The 16,835-nt window shown below is 35.4% G+C and overlaps 2 protein-coding genes across 2 annotated transcripts in view; both read left to right on the plus strand.

Moving 5' to 3' along the window:
- Positions 1-5,014, plus strand: part of LOC145158030 (uncharacterized) — a 29,537-nt gene extending 24,523 nt beyond the window's left edge. The window contains exon 6 of the mRNA XM_079076991.1: positions 4,922-5,014. Coding sequence (XP_078933117.1) covers positions 4,922-5,014 — 93 coding nt within the window. The remainder of the gene's footprint in view (positions 1-4,921) is intronic.
- Positions 5,015-7,854: 2,840 nt separating this feature from the next.
- Positions 7,855-16,552, plus strand: LOC145158031 (FLUCTUATING-LIGHT-ACCLIMATION protein 1, chloroplastic-like). Its single transcript, XM_079076993.1, has 7 exons — positions 7,855-7,919; positions 14,960-15,266; positions 15,351-15,453; positions 15,604-15,659; positions 15,863-16,027; positions 16,255-16,368; positions 16,460-16,552. Exons 1-7 carry the CDS (start codon positions 7,855-7,857, stop codon positions 16,550-16,552), a joined length of 903 nt encoding a protein of 300 aa, XP_078933119.1.
- The last annotated feature ends 283 nt before the right edge of the window (positions 16,553-16,835 follow it).

Raw genomic sequence — 16,835 nt, forward strand, 5'->3', positions numbered from 1 at the left:
TTCATGATCGATATGGTCCCTGGTGCGGCTCCGATAGCCAGGGCACCATATCGGTTGGCTCCTCCCGAGATGCAGGAGTTGTCTACGCAGCTGCAGGAGCTGCTAGACAAGGGATTCATCAGGCCAAGTAGCTCGCCTAGGGGAGCCCCGATTCTGTTTGTCAAGAAGAAGGACGGGTCGCATCGCATGTGTATAGATTACCGGGAGGTGAACAAGGTAACGGTGAAGAATCGTTACCCACTCCCGAGGATAGATGATTTGTTCGACCAGCTTCAGGGAGCATCTTGGTTTTCCAAGATAGACTTGCGATCAGGCTACCATCAGATGCGAGTCAGGGAGGAGGATGTACAGAAGAATGCTTTTCGGACTCGCTATGGCCACTACGAGTTCGTGGTGATGCCCTTCAGGCTCACCAATGCTCCTGCCGCGTTCATGGACCTCATGAACCGCGTGTGCAGACCGATGTTGGATCGGTCTGTGATAGTTTTTATTGATGATATCATGGTATACTCCAAGATGCAAGAGCAGCATCAGGAGCATCTGCGAGAGGTTTTGGATACTCTGAGGAGGGAGAACTTGTACGTCAAGTTCTCCAAGTGTGAGTTCTGGTTGCGCGAGGTGTAGTTTCTTGGGCACCTTGTCAACCAGAACGGTATTCTGGTCGACCCGGCCAAGGTGGAGGCCGTGATGAGATGGGAGGTTCCGAAGTCTCCATCTGAGATTCGGAGTTTCCTGGGATTAGCCGGCTATTATCGTAGTTTCATCCAGGATTTCTCCAAGATAGCCGTACCTTTGACTCGGCTAACGAAGAAGGCCATAGTCTTTCGTTGGGGGCCTGAGCAGCAGGAAGCGTTCGAGACACTGAGACAGAGATTGTGTGAGGCGCCGATCTTAGCCCTGCCAGAGGGCGTGGAGGATTTTGAAGTATACTGCAACGCGTCTATTTCGGGCTTGGGCGAAGTACTGATGCAGAGAGGGCATGTCATCGCCTACGCCTCGAGGCAGTTGAAGCCCCACGAGGCGAACTACCCGACGCACGATTTGGAGTTGGGGGCGGTCGTCTTCGCCCTCAAGATTTGGCGACACTATCTCTATGGGGTTCGATGTACCATTTACACGGACCATAAGAGTTTGAGATACCTCATGGATCAGCCAAATCTGAACATGAGGCAGCGTCGGTGGTTAGATGTGGTGAAGGATTATGATTGTGAGATCCTTTACCACCCGGGGAAGGCCAATGTAGTAGCCGATGCGCTTAGTCGTAAGGCAGCGTTGATCAGGGACATCTGCATGCGGATGACAGTAGTGACTCCACTGTTGGAGCAGATCCGAGAGGCCCAACAGGAGGCTATGAAGGAGGAACATCGGAAGAGCGAGCATATTGTGGGACAGGTTTCCTCCTTCGACTACGACAGCCGTGGATTATTGACTCTACATCGTAGGGTATGGGTTCCCTACCAAGGGGGTGTGCGCCAGGTTCTGATGGAGGAGGCGCACAAATCCCGATTCTCGATTCATCTCGGGGCAACAAAGATGTACAGAGATCTTCGACCCGATTACTGATGGCCCTGCATGAAGCGGGATGTAGCTTGGTACGTAGAGCGATGCTTAACCTGCAGGAAGGTCAAGGCCGAGCACCAGAGGCCACACGACAAGATGCAGCCGTTAGACATTCCCATGTGGAAATGGGAAGATATTACGATGGACTTCATCACCAAGCTTCCCAGGACTGCACGGGGAGTGGATTCGATTTGGGTGATCGTGGATCGGTTGACCAAGAGTGCCCATTTCATACTGATCCAAGAGAGAATTTCGATCGAGAAGTTGGCCGACATCTATATCCGAGAGGTAGTAGCTCGGCACGGAGTGCCAGTTTCGGTGATTTCAGACCGAGACGTGCAGTTTACTTCCAGGTTCTGGAAGAAGTTTCACAACGAGTTGGGTACTCATCTGCACTTCAGCACAGCGTTCCACCCGCAGACGGACGGTCAGAGTGAGCGGACCATCCAAACTTTGGAGGATATGCTGCGGGCATACGTTCTAGACTTCGGTGGTAGCTGGGATACCTATCTTCCATTAGCTGAGTTCTCTTATAACAACAGCTGTCACGCGAGTATCGATCGTCCTCCCTTTAAGATGCTCTACGGGAGGAAGTGCAGGACCCCGATATGTTGGGGTGAGGTGGGTCAGAGGGTCATGGGGAGCACCGAAGTGGTGCTCAAGACGACAGAGAGGATTCATCAGGTCAGGAGCAGCCTTCAGACTGCTCAGAGTCGGCAGAAAAGTTATGCCGACAAACACCGCTCGGACCTGGAATTCCAGGTCGGGGATATGGTCCTCCTGAAGGTGTCGCCATGGAAGGGCGTCATCCGATTCAGGAAGCGGGGCAAGCTGGGCCCCAGATATATTGGACCCTTCAGGGTTATAGCCCGGGTGGGCAAGGTGGCGTATAGGCTGGATCTGCCAGTGGAACTCAGTCAGATCCACAACACGTTTCACGTCTCCCAGTTACGAAAGTGCCTGGTCGACGACTCGGCGGTGGTACCCTTGGAGGACATTCAGGTGGATGACAACATGAATTACATCGAGCGGCCAGTGGCGATCCTCGACAGGAAGTCGAAGGACCTGAGGAACAAGAGGGTGGAGTTGGTGAAGGTGTAATGGCAGCACTGCAAGGGATCGGAATGGACTTGGGAGCTGGAGGAAGAGATGAGGGAGCACTACCCCGAGCTTTTTCCAGGTTCAGCAGCAGACTTCGAGGACGAAGTCTAAAGTAAGTGGGGGAGATTTGTAACACCGGATTGCTGGTATGCATTTTATTTATGAATTTTTTGTATTTTCTCTGGGACTCGACGAGTTGATGGCCCAACTCGTCGAGTAGAGACGGGATCCGCGGGAAGTTTAAGTGACCTACTCGACGAGTCGGGGACTGACTCGGCGAGTAGGTGCTGTTTGGGTGAAACCCTAAATTTGAGGGTTTGCACCCTATTTAAACGTCTTATTGCAGCCTCCATCGTCCCTTATGCTCCCAGAACACCTCATATCGAAACCCTAGCCGCTTTGAGTGATCTAATGCCATTTTTGGTGCTTTTGGGTGGTTTGTGAAGCTTGAAAGGAAGGAAGAAGCTTGGGAATTCGAGTTGGGGCTTGTAGATCCAGAGATCTTATTCCATCTTCAGATCAATCAAGGTAAATACCCCCTGTTTTGGTCTTCCATTTGGTTGTTCATCTTTAGAGCTTAGATTTTGGGTGCATTTAGGGCTTTCTAAGCCATTTTCGGATTTGTGAGGTGATTCATGGGGTTCTACTTTCAGATCTGAGTCATTGGAGGGGTCTCATGGCATAATGGTGCCAACTATATGGCCATGAGATCCCCATGCACATTGTAGAGCACCTTTTATGGATTTTTGAGCCAAATACCCCATGCATGTGCACCAAGTTTGGAACTTTACGTATAAAATGGACATTAGGAGGCCAGATCTATGGTTTTGACATGTTTAGACCCATTTAAATCGACTGTATAGTAAGGGTCAAGAAGGGACTCGACGAGTTGTTCTTGGAACTCGGCGAGTCGGTGTGTAGTGACCACTAAATCCCTTCTGTGGTTGGACTAGTGGTTCGGGAAGGAAGTCCCGTATATGTTTAGACTCGTAAAGGGACCTGGGAATCATGGGACTCAACGAGTGTATGAACAGACTCGACGAGTCCAAGGCAATCTCCCAACCTTTGAAGATGGACTCGACGAGTTGTTCATACAACTCGGCGAGTCATAGGCTGGACACGTTCTTATGAGGGAGATGAACTCGCCGAGTTGAAGGAAGAACTCGGCGAGTCGGATGAAGATGGTCCCGATGGTTTGAATGAAGGAGAACTCGACGAGTTCTCGCAAGGCTCGACGAGTGGTGACGGGGTTGGATCGGGTTATTGGAGCATGGACTCGACGAGTTGGTAGACCAACTCGGCGAGTCAGGTCAACTAGGCGTTGACTTTGACCAATGTTGACTTGCCTGGTTTTGGTATTGACCCTGGTTGGGTTGTATGTTCGGTTTGATGACTTGACGGTTGTCGTGTAGGGATTGAGGAGTCGAGGAGGGCCGGCCTTCGCACCGACGACAGTTCAGACACTACACGACATCGAGGTGAGTTACCTTCCAGTAGCGGTGGGTCTACGACTACAATGTCGACCCACCTGTAGGAGTTGTATGTTGGATGATTGTCTTTGTGATATTCATATAGGTTTTCTACTACCTGTTATGTTTATGTGCTAGCATGATATGATGTTACGTGATGATGGTAGTAGTAGGGGGAAAATAGTCCCCAAGTTACCGGCCGATAGGGCCGAAGGGGTAGCTTAGTACCCAACTATGTTAGATTATGATTATGTGACTGTATGTGATAGACAGGTCGAGAGGGCCGAAGGGGTAGGCCAGCACCCACTACCCAGCACCCATAAATGCTAGGCGAGGTCATCAGTCGAGAGGACCGAAGGGATAGGCTAGCACCCAGAAATCCTAGGCAAGGTCACCGGTCGAGAGGAACGAAGGGGTAGGTCGGGCACCCAGATATGCCTGGCAGTATGTATGTCATGTGTTTGTATGGTATGTGGTATGATGGGGGAACTCATTAAGCTTCGTGCTTACAGTTTCACTTTTGTTTCAGGTACCTCTTCAGCGAAGGGGAAGGAGCCGACGCGGTAGCTGCACATCATACACACATTGGATTCCGCATTATGAGATTTCTTGGGATTGTACTCTGACATCGTCACTACTTTTATGATATGATTTTCAGACATGAGATTATGGGTTTTACGAAATGATATGACCTCATGATATTTTCTTATGAATGTTTTCTATGTTGTATACCAAAAATCGAAATTTTTGGACTTGAAAAATGGGATGTTACAATTTTGGTCAATTTACAGGCAGCTGAGGTGTTATGGACCCCACAAAATGAAAATGATACTCTTACAGAACAAGAATTACTTGAAGATTATTCGCTGTTGCGACCTCTGTAGGTAATAACTTGGTATTATGTCTTCAACAATTTGTACATGTTATTTATAGGCAATGATGCTAACTGTAAACACGAATGTGTGATTCCAGATGTATCAGTTTGATAACTGTTAACGTATATACTTTTTTAATCTTTTTCTCTACATAGCTCTTTTGCTTGCTTTGTAGTTTTTACAACATGGAAACGCCACATGATTTTATAAATATGAAGTACTTTCCGTGTATGACTGGTAGAACCCGAGTCCATATATATCCAGCAAACAATCATCACCATGCACATAATATGAATCATAAAATATTAATTGATACAAGACTTACTAGGATGTGTTGGGTCTTGGTCTTTCAACCATTATCCATGATTGCTCGTTCAACACCATTCATTAGTAACTATTCCAACATGACATTCACACTTAATACTTTTGAATATATACGGCATTTTGGTCTCTTGTTAGATCTGTTGTGGTCTGTTGTTGGTTTCTTTAGGTTTCTATTTTCTTGATACATTTTTCTTATTGCACAATTCATTTTCTTGTGCATGGAGGGATTTCTCAACACACAAATGACTTCCACATTTTACCAAAAGACTACTATTTTTGTTTTGGTTTTAACATGTGCTTAAATTCTCTCCATGAAGGTAACATTTTATATTATAACCAACATTGAGAATGACTCATCCATCTTCATCGTGTGATGTGCAGATTAGCTAAGTATGTCACTGTATTGCATCATAAGTGGTCATGAATTGACCATTTAATAATTTTTAAAATTATTCGAACTTCTTGCTAAAAACATCATCGACCATATACTTGGATTTTAGGGAAAATAAGTCCTTCAAGGACTCAACATTTGATATATATAAAAAAATGGAGCTAGACATATCATTCCTTGTCATATTGTAATTATCATGATTGCTTTTGCTCCTTTGCATGTACACCACCTTCAGTACGACAAGAAGGAAACGGATGTTCTTTTTTCATCTTTGGGAAACCATTACCTTCAAAATTGTTCAATTCTGTGCACCTGGAAGTCATATCATTTACTCATTCCACCATGATATATACTCCATGACATAATTCCTATAGATTGTTAGTTTAAAACCTATAATCTTCCTATCTAATAAAAGAATATGTTTATTCTCATCTTGTCATGTGTGACCCTATTAAGCCACATAATTAATGTCATGCCACTTGTCAACTATTGATTTCCATTTCAAATTTCAAAATTCAAAATTTTCTATTCTAATTACATTAAATTAATAACATTATAATAAAAATTAAAACATTAATACAAATTATAAAGTCACGTACTTGTTTAAATCAACGATTATAATTTTATATAACTAAAAAATTATCTCTTAATTAACAATTTATTTAAAATAATTGATTAATAATTTTGATTTTTTTTACTATGAAAATTTAATTAATTTTATCGCCGTGGTTCCCACGGGTTATAAACTAGTAAGGGTAATAAGTATCTAACATCGATCACACGGGTAATCTCATCGATTCCATATGATAGATTTATTCAACTCTTATAAGCCTTGGTTGATATTCTTGTGAGATAATCAAGTTTAAGGCAAAAGTTGGAGAAATCACTTCAATGTGAGTGTGTTTATTAATTTGTTCAATTATGAGAATATTTATGTAGGATAATCATTTTTTGGATATCTGGAATTAATTCTGAAGCAGATTTATCCATATCCAGTTATAGAATGCCTGGTAACTCTGATCCGTTAGATACAGTTGATTTCCCCAAAATTCGGTGGCCGGATTTTTATACAGACAATTTACAAAATATCCGATTTGACCGCCATGGCAAAAAAACTGACATTTTTTTTTACAGAAAAAGCTCGACTATAACATCATTAATCCAGTCGATGGGACTCCCAAAATGACCATTTTGTCCCTCTAGAAAATAGCTATTGGTTCATTTGGTTATTTCAACGCATCAAAAAAAAAACTCTTTATTGTCTACGTTTTTTGTAATCTTGAATTTTTTCTTCAACTTCAAAATTGAAAATGACATATAAACAAGCTTCCGTCGGTAGTACCGATGTAACGTGAAGTTCCAAAATTATAGTCTATATTTTTTTTTTTTGTTTGTACCAAAATAATAGTCCGCTTCTAAAAATAAATAATATTTTTATCAAAATATCCCCTTATTATTACTTAACCAACTAAGCATTTAATGGAACATTAAATGCAAAGTAAGAATAAAACTATTATTTTATTAAATAAAGTTAGTGTTAATTAATGTTTTTTCTTAATATGTGTGTTTTTTGTCTGTGTACAATAATATTGGGACGGAAGTATGGGGGAATCATCTAGACACGACCGAGAAGCAAATATCCAACTATTTAGTACTTTGCAATAAAAAGCTAGTAAACGACAACAAACTTCCACCCTAAGTAGCAAATTCAGTAATTATATGACATCAAACTTTGAGTGCAAGAATGCCGATGACCTTAGAAATATAAATATGTTGGCTTGGTAGAAATAAAAGAGACCACAATTTCTCTAGTCGATGTGGCCCGTGATCTACTAACTGCCGAGATTTTATTGTAGCTTTGGAATTCTCCTTTTCATTTAGTTGATGGGTAATATTGGGACGCATGTCACGACTCGCTGTTAAGTTGATGGAAGTATGCTTTTTTTTTTTTTGTTAATTTGGCAATGTAGAAAAGATACGAAATTGTGTTTTAGTTGAAGAAAAACTTTTACCACCCGCCGGAACACTATAAGGAAAACGATCATTAGCGCCGGTAATAAGTCAAGTTGTCGCCGGTAATAAGTCGCCGCTACTACTTCGTCGCTATTGATGAACTTGTCGCCGCTAATGATAGATGTCGCCGCTAATGATAGACGTCGCCACTAATGACAATGTTGCCGCTAATGATAGAAGCCGCCGGTAATACTGTCGCCGGTAATTACAATTTTCATTTATTTTTAATTTTTTTTTGTAATTAACGATTTTGGTTTCCGATAATAAAGTACTCGGTAATTACATAACAACATTCTATTAAATATCAAAAATAATAGTGTCGACGCTAATTACAAAACAAACATCCAATTATAATTAATTATATATCAAAAGTCATAATATCCGATTAAATATAAAAAGTAATAATGTCGTCCGGTATTAGTGTCGCCGGTAATTAAAAGAACAACCAAAGTTTTACAATCTACCAAGTAGCAAAGCGTAACAACGTATGCAAATAAAATTCATACTCGCCTACATACCATCATCTTCATTCTCATCGTTTCCTCGATTATTTTGGGATTGAAAAAACGAATGCAGCTCATCCCTACATGCCGGGTCATTCAACATTCGTGCGAATTACATCCATAAAGAAGAAGTTGTACTCGAGATATCGTCTCCAACGACTGAAGTAGATAAGGGTGACATTAGGGAGGAGGAATTGTTGGATTAGATCAACTCTAATTCGATGACGATGATCATTTTACTAATTTAAAATAATTGTATTTTTAATTTCTAGGTCATCTTATAATATTTTTACTTAAATTTAAATCAAATATAACAGAAAAATATTTTTGGCTGGAGTTATTATTTTAATATTTTAAAATAAGATATCATGTTTGAAAAATCTGTTTTTATCCAATCCGAATATGGACATAGTAATTGCAATATTCGTTGGACAAATACGGACCTGGTTATCCGATTATCCAATTCCATCATAACCGGTTTCATCCAGCATGGACAAAAAATATGGATCACACAAGATCGGATTTTTGTGCACCTATACACCAAAATAACAATTTTAATATTTTCCAATTAATATGAAGCAATTTTCATATAAGAAATATTTTCTATACAATATGGAACATCTTGTACATGTTTTTAACCATCTTCGATTCTTGCATAGATGACTGGAAGCACTTGAGTCAATTCACCAAGCAACATTGTCACCATGCACATAATATGCATCATAAAATACTGATACAATATTATTATTAGGATTTGTGAGGTTTTGGATCTTGGTCTTTCGACCATTATCCATGATTGCTTCGTTCGACAACATTCTTATTTTTTCGAACATGACAGTTTCACTTGATGTCTTTAAACACATCATTTTTGAATTTCTTGCATGTTTCATCCGATGTGATCACTTGATGGTGTGTACTAGTTTCTGCTTACCCTTGCTTCAATTTCCTCCTTTCCCTTCTTCTACTATGTTCACCGAAGATGGACCCAACATCTTCCTTATTACATATTTCATTTTCTTATGCATGAAGGGATTTCTCAATATAGAGGTGACTTCCAAATTTCACCAAAGACTAGTTTTTCTTGGGTTTCGACATTTTCTGAAGTCTCTCCAGAAGGTGACCTTTTTTATATTAAAACCAGCATATATAAATAATAACTCATCCATCTTCATCGCATAGTATGCAAATTAGCCAAGTATATGGACAGTTTCACTATATTACTAATAATGCTTTATATATATATATATATATATATATATATATATATATATATATATATATATATATATATATATATATATATATATATATATATATTACAATTATTTTTACAAAAAGTTATACAATAAACAATAAATCAAATACAAATTCTTCAAATATGCACTTTCAACCACAATAATAGTAAACATATATAAAAACAATTCAATCCAATTTAATCCAAAATGGTAGCTACTATCCAATACTTCAACAAGATCACAACTACTATCTAACTGTCCAATACTTCACCAAAATGATAGTAACTATCCAATACTTCACAAAAAAAAAAAAAAAAAATTAGATTTTTGTACTTCACCAACATGTTAAGCAAAAAGTTTACAATAACAAAACTAAAATGGATTTTCGGAAGGGCTACCAAATTATCTTATTAGTTGAGCCCGCTGTTGTTCCATTATTTCTTGTTTTTGTTACATCAAAATTCTTTTCATCGTCGCATTTTCAAGTTGGGTTCGTAACTCCTTAACCTAAAACAAACAAAAAATATATATCAACATTTTTTTTATCCATTATAGAAACATAAAAAAAAAAACTATTCCATCATAACAATATACTTTACTTTTCTACCAATATAAGTCTTCTTACTTATTTTTATCCATAAGAGCAACACACTTTATTTTTAATCCAACAATATTAACAATTATTTATTCAAGGATTGTTTTTATTCATAATAGCAACATACTTCATAATAGCACCATATTTCATTCATAAAAACAACATACTTCATTTTCATTCATAAATGCAACATAACACTTTCTGTAAGTTTCTTGGCTTATTGTGGACTATTTTAGGGTTTGTTTTCATGAAACATTTTGTGTAAGTTTCATGGTTGTTTCGGAATAAATATATTAGTGACTATTTTCATGGCTCACAAAGTATTTCATTATAGTAATGTATTTTCATGGCTCACAAAGTTTCATGGTTGTTTCGGAATAAATATATTAGTGACTATTTTCGATTGGTGTTAAGGGATTAATCGAGGATTAATCGGAGACCATATATTATTATAAAAATATTAAAATTAATCAAATATTAATATATTTTAAGAAAAACAAGTACTTCAAAATTATAAAATAAGAAAATTTGTAATTTGAAAATTTGTAAATACGAAAATATGAACATTTTGGTATAATATTTGAAAATTTGAAAATTTTCGAGTAAAAAAAAAGTTGATTTTTTGAATTTATTTTTAAAATTTTATTGACTTTTTTTTGACTTTTTTCGAATTTTTTGATTTTTGTTGACCGATTAATCCCGCCAAACCCGATTACTCATAAATTTCCGATTAATACCCTAATCCTCGACGGTTGGAGAACGCCAAACGATTAATCGCCGATTAATCCCGATTTCTGCAACCATGGTATATATATATATATATATATATATATATATATATATATATATATATATATATATATATATATATATATATATATATATATATATATATATATATATATATATACCTCATGTTGAGACCCACTAGAGGACAACGAACACCCCACAACATCAAACGATTTCCCTATGACCACAAAGTCTAAATTTTAGGATCCAATCAAATAGATATAACTGCTCATCGATGCTCCATGTATTTCCCTTTGGGTTTTCGCCCATAGTTCAACATCATCGATCGGGTGATCATGCAAATAATCCTCATACTTCTCAAGCAAGACTCGAGAGTATGCCTCCTACAAGAAAATAAAACAACACAATTGTTATTTAATTTACTAAAAGCTGGGACAAAAAAATAATCTAAAAATGATAAAGAAATCTTAAATATGTTTCCCTTGCTCTCTCAGTACAAAACTGCTTTCCCTCGTCATCTTCAACAAAACATTTCCTTTTTGAAGCTTTATCTAGATAAGTATATAAGAACAACTCCATAAACGAGGGTGATCGTCCCAACTTTGTTGTCTACAAGTATAAATGATGTAATTTCTGTTAAACTAAAAACATATTATTAAAATTTGTATGATATGAATATTTACTAGTCTACTTTGGTGCTCATCATGACCAATACTGTCCCATTATGCCTCGATATGTTCTCACCACTATCGGTGGTATTGTGGTTACTTTTCCCGCTTGCAGACCTTTTCAGCCACACATCCGTGTTCCATTCCTGTAAAGAGTAATATATGTATAATAACATAAAAGGAAATAAACAATAAAAATGTATTAACTTGCTTACCCTACACAAATCTTCCCGCCACTGAGATTGTATCCCACGGGGTACGAAATTCCATATGATATCAAAGTCATTCCCATCCTATGAGATATCATTTCCGACAGATATGAACATCTTTGTTGATCGTTTCCTATACTCACTCATGATGTCTATGCATTGTTCTTGAATGCCAAACTTAAAGTTTTTATTGATTTTCTCTTCATGTGTTGAATCCTAATAAAAAATGTCTGTAAAAAATAAAAAACTATAAGTTAAAAATGTAAATTTTAAAATGAATGATGATAAGATATTAAAATAATTAATCCTTGTTAAAATTGAAAACTTAGGACTTAATATAATACCTTGAATTTGCCTCAAATCGGTTGGGTTGCTTCTTTGGGGATTTCTTTGAAACTTATCCGGTGACAATTAATATATTGATCTATTAGCCGCTTAGTCTCCCACACCACAAAATAAATCTTCCAAACCTACAATATTGAAGTAGTCTGGTGCTCCGCAAACCCATGGGGGCTAGGTTTGACCTGTAAAGGAGCTCGAACCTCGGGTGCTCGTTGAAATATTATGAGTTGGATTTCATTTAATTCGTTTGCCGTTTCCAAAAAAAAGTATAAATATAACATAAAAAATCAATATAAATTTAATTCTAAATTTAAATAATCTAAAGACGTACTTTTTGCCAACGCAAGTGATAAATTGCCTCCGAGAGGTACCATAAGCAGATAGGTCTATAGAAATATGAAATTTACGGATGTTTGAATCCACACAAAATTAATAATACATGTCATTTTCCATTGAACATATACCCTAAATGATAATTTCGAAACTAATTACATTGTAATCATAGTTTAACGACAATTTTTTTTTTGTAATATACATCTCAATATAAAATATCATTAAAATACACCAGTCGATTTTTTCTCATAGAAGGAAATCACATAAATCCTAAACCATATTTCCAATTCCCATATAATCTCGATCCGAATATAATTTGCAATATTTTTATTAAATCATTTAAAAGATTTCGTTAATAATAAATTAATAAACAACATAATATAATAATATAATTAATTATACTTTGATTATAAAATTAAAAAATATAATAATATTATATATACATGGCATTGAAAATGATAATATTGTCATATGATCATTGAAAGAGAAAAATTACAAGGTTTTAAATGAAAAACATAAAAGACTACAAAGAAAAAAGAAGAGAATAAATACTAACTAAGATCAAACCTTAATGGACTAAAGCCTAAAAGGACCATAAACATGTGAGCTAACAACATATAAGTTAATAGAAAAGTAAATGTCAAATATTGAAAGTGATGTGATTAATCTAATGAAATTAGTGGCACATCATTTGCAACCAACAATTAAATAGTTAGGGTGTTCAATACTAAGATATTTGGAATTTCAAATATCTAATTATCATTTTGGATATCCAAAATTTGTCAATTCAATTAAGCAATCCCAAAAATAAGCTACGTTGGTAAAAAGAAACATCTTCATCTTTTTATTTTATTCGAAACAATAAGAAAACCTAATCATCATAAATTAGTTGATGGAAATTTACATGATTTTCGTCTAAATTCATGGGGATTTGAGGTAAATATCGTATTTGCATTAATGATCATACATATGGTATGGAATAATATATGTTTAATTAAATTACGAAAAACAATTTACAGGGGAAAAATAGATACATATGTGCTATATTGCTAGCCATTGATATTGCAAAGAAAAAAAATTAATTAATTTGAGGCCAAATTGATTGATTTATTTATTTATTTATTTTATTTAATTAAGTTGACTAGAACAAAAAGTTTAAGTTAACAAGTAATGCATTTAAACATATTGAAAATAAAGAAACAAATTATCTTAGGATCATGAAAATCAGTTAATTGTTTTCTTCTAAAAATCTACTCTAATAAATAAAGATTTTTTGCCACATATCATTTTCTCATTCAATTTGCCAAATGTCATTTTACGGTTATTTTGAATTAATATTTTTTCCACATGTCATTTTATGGGTTTTCTTATTTTATTATATTTCATATAACTTTTTAATGTAATAATTACAATAAATATAGTAATAAATGAATATCAATTTTATTAATGGACATTCCTTCTAATTTTAAAATTCACAAATTAAAGCTCATTAGTTTCTTTTGTTTATTTATTTAAATTATTTGTTTAAGTTTAAAGATAAAAAAAAACATTTCAATTTTAATAATTCATTATTTTTCTTATTTTTCTTATAAATTCAAAGTTCTCGACCTTTATATTTAACTTTTTTTTTTAAATTAACTCATGTAACACATGAGTCTTACTACTAGTTAAGTATGTATTGTCATTTTTATGTTTCCAAATTTACTAGACATATCGAGGTCTATTTTTTTTGGTTTTAGAGAATGAAATCCGATTTATTATTAGCATTTTCTTTAATTCCGTTTTTCAAATAATATCTTATAGCTTATATCTTATATTATATTATAAAACATATTAGTTATATATTAGATTTTAGGAGGTATAAGTTATAAAGTTTTTTATATAAATCAATTATACATAAATAAATCATTAATACGTGTCAAAAGTTTGAAGCCTTGAATTAAGAGCATCTCAAATGGGAGATTTTTTAAAGCTTATTACTATTAGCATTTTTATATCAACCACTCAACACCATTGAAGTAAACAACTTTTTTTTTACCACTCAATATATATTGAGTGGTCAATGTACTATCATATTTGTACACTTAACCCCTTTCTACTTTAAACGTATTTCATTTTATAACTATTATATAATACTTTAAATGTTTTTATTTTATTTTTACAACTAATACATAACAAATTTTCATATTTTATGTATATAATAAAAACATGATGCAGTTGTATTTTATATTTTCATATTAAAATATGATTTGTTCTTAGAAAAAATGATCAATTAAATCAGAGGTCTTATAAAACATTCTAGATAGATGAGCTTAAGAATGGAAGATACCATTTATTTATAGGTCAAAATTAATAGTATGATGAGGTGGCAATAACTTTAAGCCATATCATAGTTTAACCATTGAAGATGCTCTAAGGAAGATTATTAAGAAATTTAATTTGAAGCAAAATGACAATTTTAAAATATTAAATTATCGTATATAAATTAATTCACATTTCTTCAACTAGACACCGTTGTTAATTAATTTACGTCAAATGTATAAACAGATAATATAAATATAAAATCTAAACATAAATATTTTATTTAAAAGTGATAATTTTTTATTGGGATTGATATTGCTGTACGATCACAACCATGGTTGCGTTGCGTTGGCTGCTTCCGGTGGGCGAATGGGTGGGAACTTATTTTCTTCTTCTTCTTCTTCTTCGTCGTCTGAAAGTCATAGCCCACCGACGCCGGATGGGGGCGGTTGGGTCTTTGTAGGGTCAGCGGTTGAAGTTGAGCGGGAGGAAGGATTTCTAGAATTAATCGTGAAGATTGTTTTTCTTCTTGTGCTGTTTTATATCTTCAAGCGTATTACCCAATATATCGAGAAAACAAGTGTTCTCAAGCTTCAGGTATATATTATGTTATTTCTATCAATTATCTACATCATAACCTCAATTTCTAATGAGTAACTATTATCCTTTGTACTTTTTAAGGTTGGATTGTTGGGTACGGGTAAGTCACTGCAAAAGGATCTCAATCAGATTGCTGAGATAGCTGATACATCCAAACCTGAGGGCTTGAGATATGTATTACAAGGTAAAGAATGATGTTTAAGTACATGATATATATACAACTAGTTTGGATATATGTCATTATCTATTATCTAATAAGGCAAAACGTTTATTAATTTGAGCCTTTACTAGTCATATGATCTTGATGTTTAAACTGATTTGGTTTTGGTTGCAGAGACAACACTAGCTCTACTTCGACATCCTAATTATTGCATCTATGGTTATTCCTCTGTATGCACTACACTATCTCATTTCCTTGGCTTTTCCTATTAAGTTATATAGCTTACCCATTAAGTAAATAAGAAACAACATCTTGGTTTGCATGTAGCAAAACTCTATTTGTAGACCAATTATGCAACAGGAAAGTGCATTGTTAATATCTATTATTGTTTTGGAACATTGAATGTTTAGATTTTGGTTTATTAATTTGCTAGGTAGATGTGAAGAGGGGTTTTGAGGAAGGTGAGAAACGATTTAATCAACTTTCTATTGAAGAAAGGGGTAAATTTGATGAAGAGACTCTTGTTAATGTCAACAACATCAGAAAGCAAAGTGCAACAACTCAAAGATCTAATGATTTCCGAAATGAATATATTGTGGTCAGTATTGTTCACATATATCCCTCTTTTTGTCCATTATATACCATTTATTTCCAAGGTGAACGTTTATTCCCACTTTTTGTATTTTCATGATTTTCCCCATTTGCTTAATTCCACCAATAGAGTTCATTTATTTCCATGTTATAAGTCATTCTTTCTGTGTAAAGTACAAAAAAACATTGATATATCGTTTACCAAATTAAGTCATGTTCTCATTAAATGTACAGATTACAATCATTGTGGCTGCTGAAGGCGTGGAAAACCTGCCATTTATATATAGCAGGGCACAATTAAAGAAAGCATTGCAAAAACTGGCTATCATCTCTTCAAAGAGAGTTAAGGTGGGACATATGCTCACTCATTTTTTTTTCTAACCAAGAAATCATGATTAATTTTTCCTGTTGGGTGTGCTAACTATTTGATGAATTTCAGGCAGTGGAGGTGTTATGGACCCCACAAAATGAAAATGATACTCTTACAGAGCGAGAATTGCTTGAAGATTATTGCCTGTTGCGCCATCTGTAGGTAACTCCATATGATGATGCTTTCAACAATTTGTACATTCTATGTAGGCGATGGTTACTGTATACGTAAATGTGTGATTCCAAATGTTTTTTTAACAACAGGTCACCCCAAGGTTCAAGAAGGTGTGATTCGATCATGGGACCTCTCCATTTTAGAATGTTAATATAGCTCTTTTGACAATTTTTTTTGCAGTGGTATGGTGTTATATAGGCACAAGAAAAAGATATAAGCTTTTGTGGCTACATGCTTGTATAGCATTCTTGTTTAGGACTTATATTTTATT

Source organism: Lactuca virosa, chromosome 2, assembly GCF_052849685.1.
Source record: "Lactuca virosa cultivar CGN04683 chromosome 2, Lactuca_virosa_CGN04683_v6, whole genome shotgun sequence".
Lineage (NCBI taxonomy): Eukaryota > Viridiplantae > Streptophyta > Magnoliopsida > Asterales > Asteraceae > Lactuca > Lactuca virosa.

Bases quoted from the DNA above. Each gene is read 5' to 3' on its own strand.
- LOC145158031 (XM_079076993.1), top strand. From the start codon at position 7,855: ATGTCGCCGCTAATGATAGACGTCGCCACTAATGACAATGTTGCCGCT. The intron at 15,267-15,350 runs GTATATATTATG...GTACTTTTTAAG, and splicing joins CAAGTGTTCTCAAGCTTCAG to GTTGGATTGTTGGGTACGGG. The intron at 16,028-16,254 runs GTCAGTATTGTT...TTAAATGTACAG, and splicing joins TCCGAAATGAATATATTGTG to ATTACAATCATTGTGGCTGC.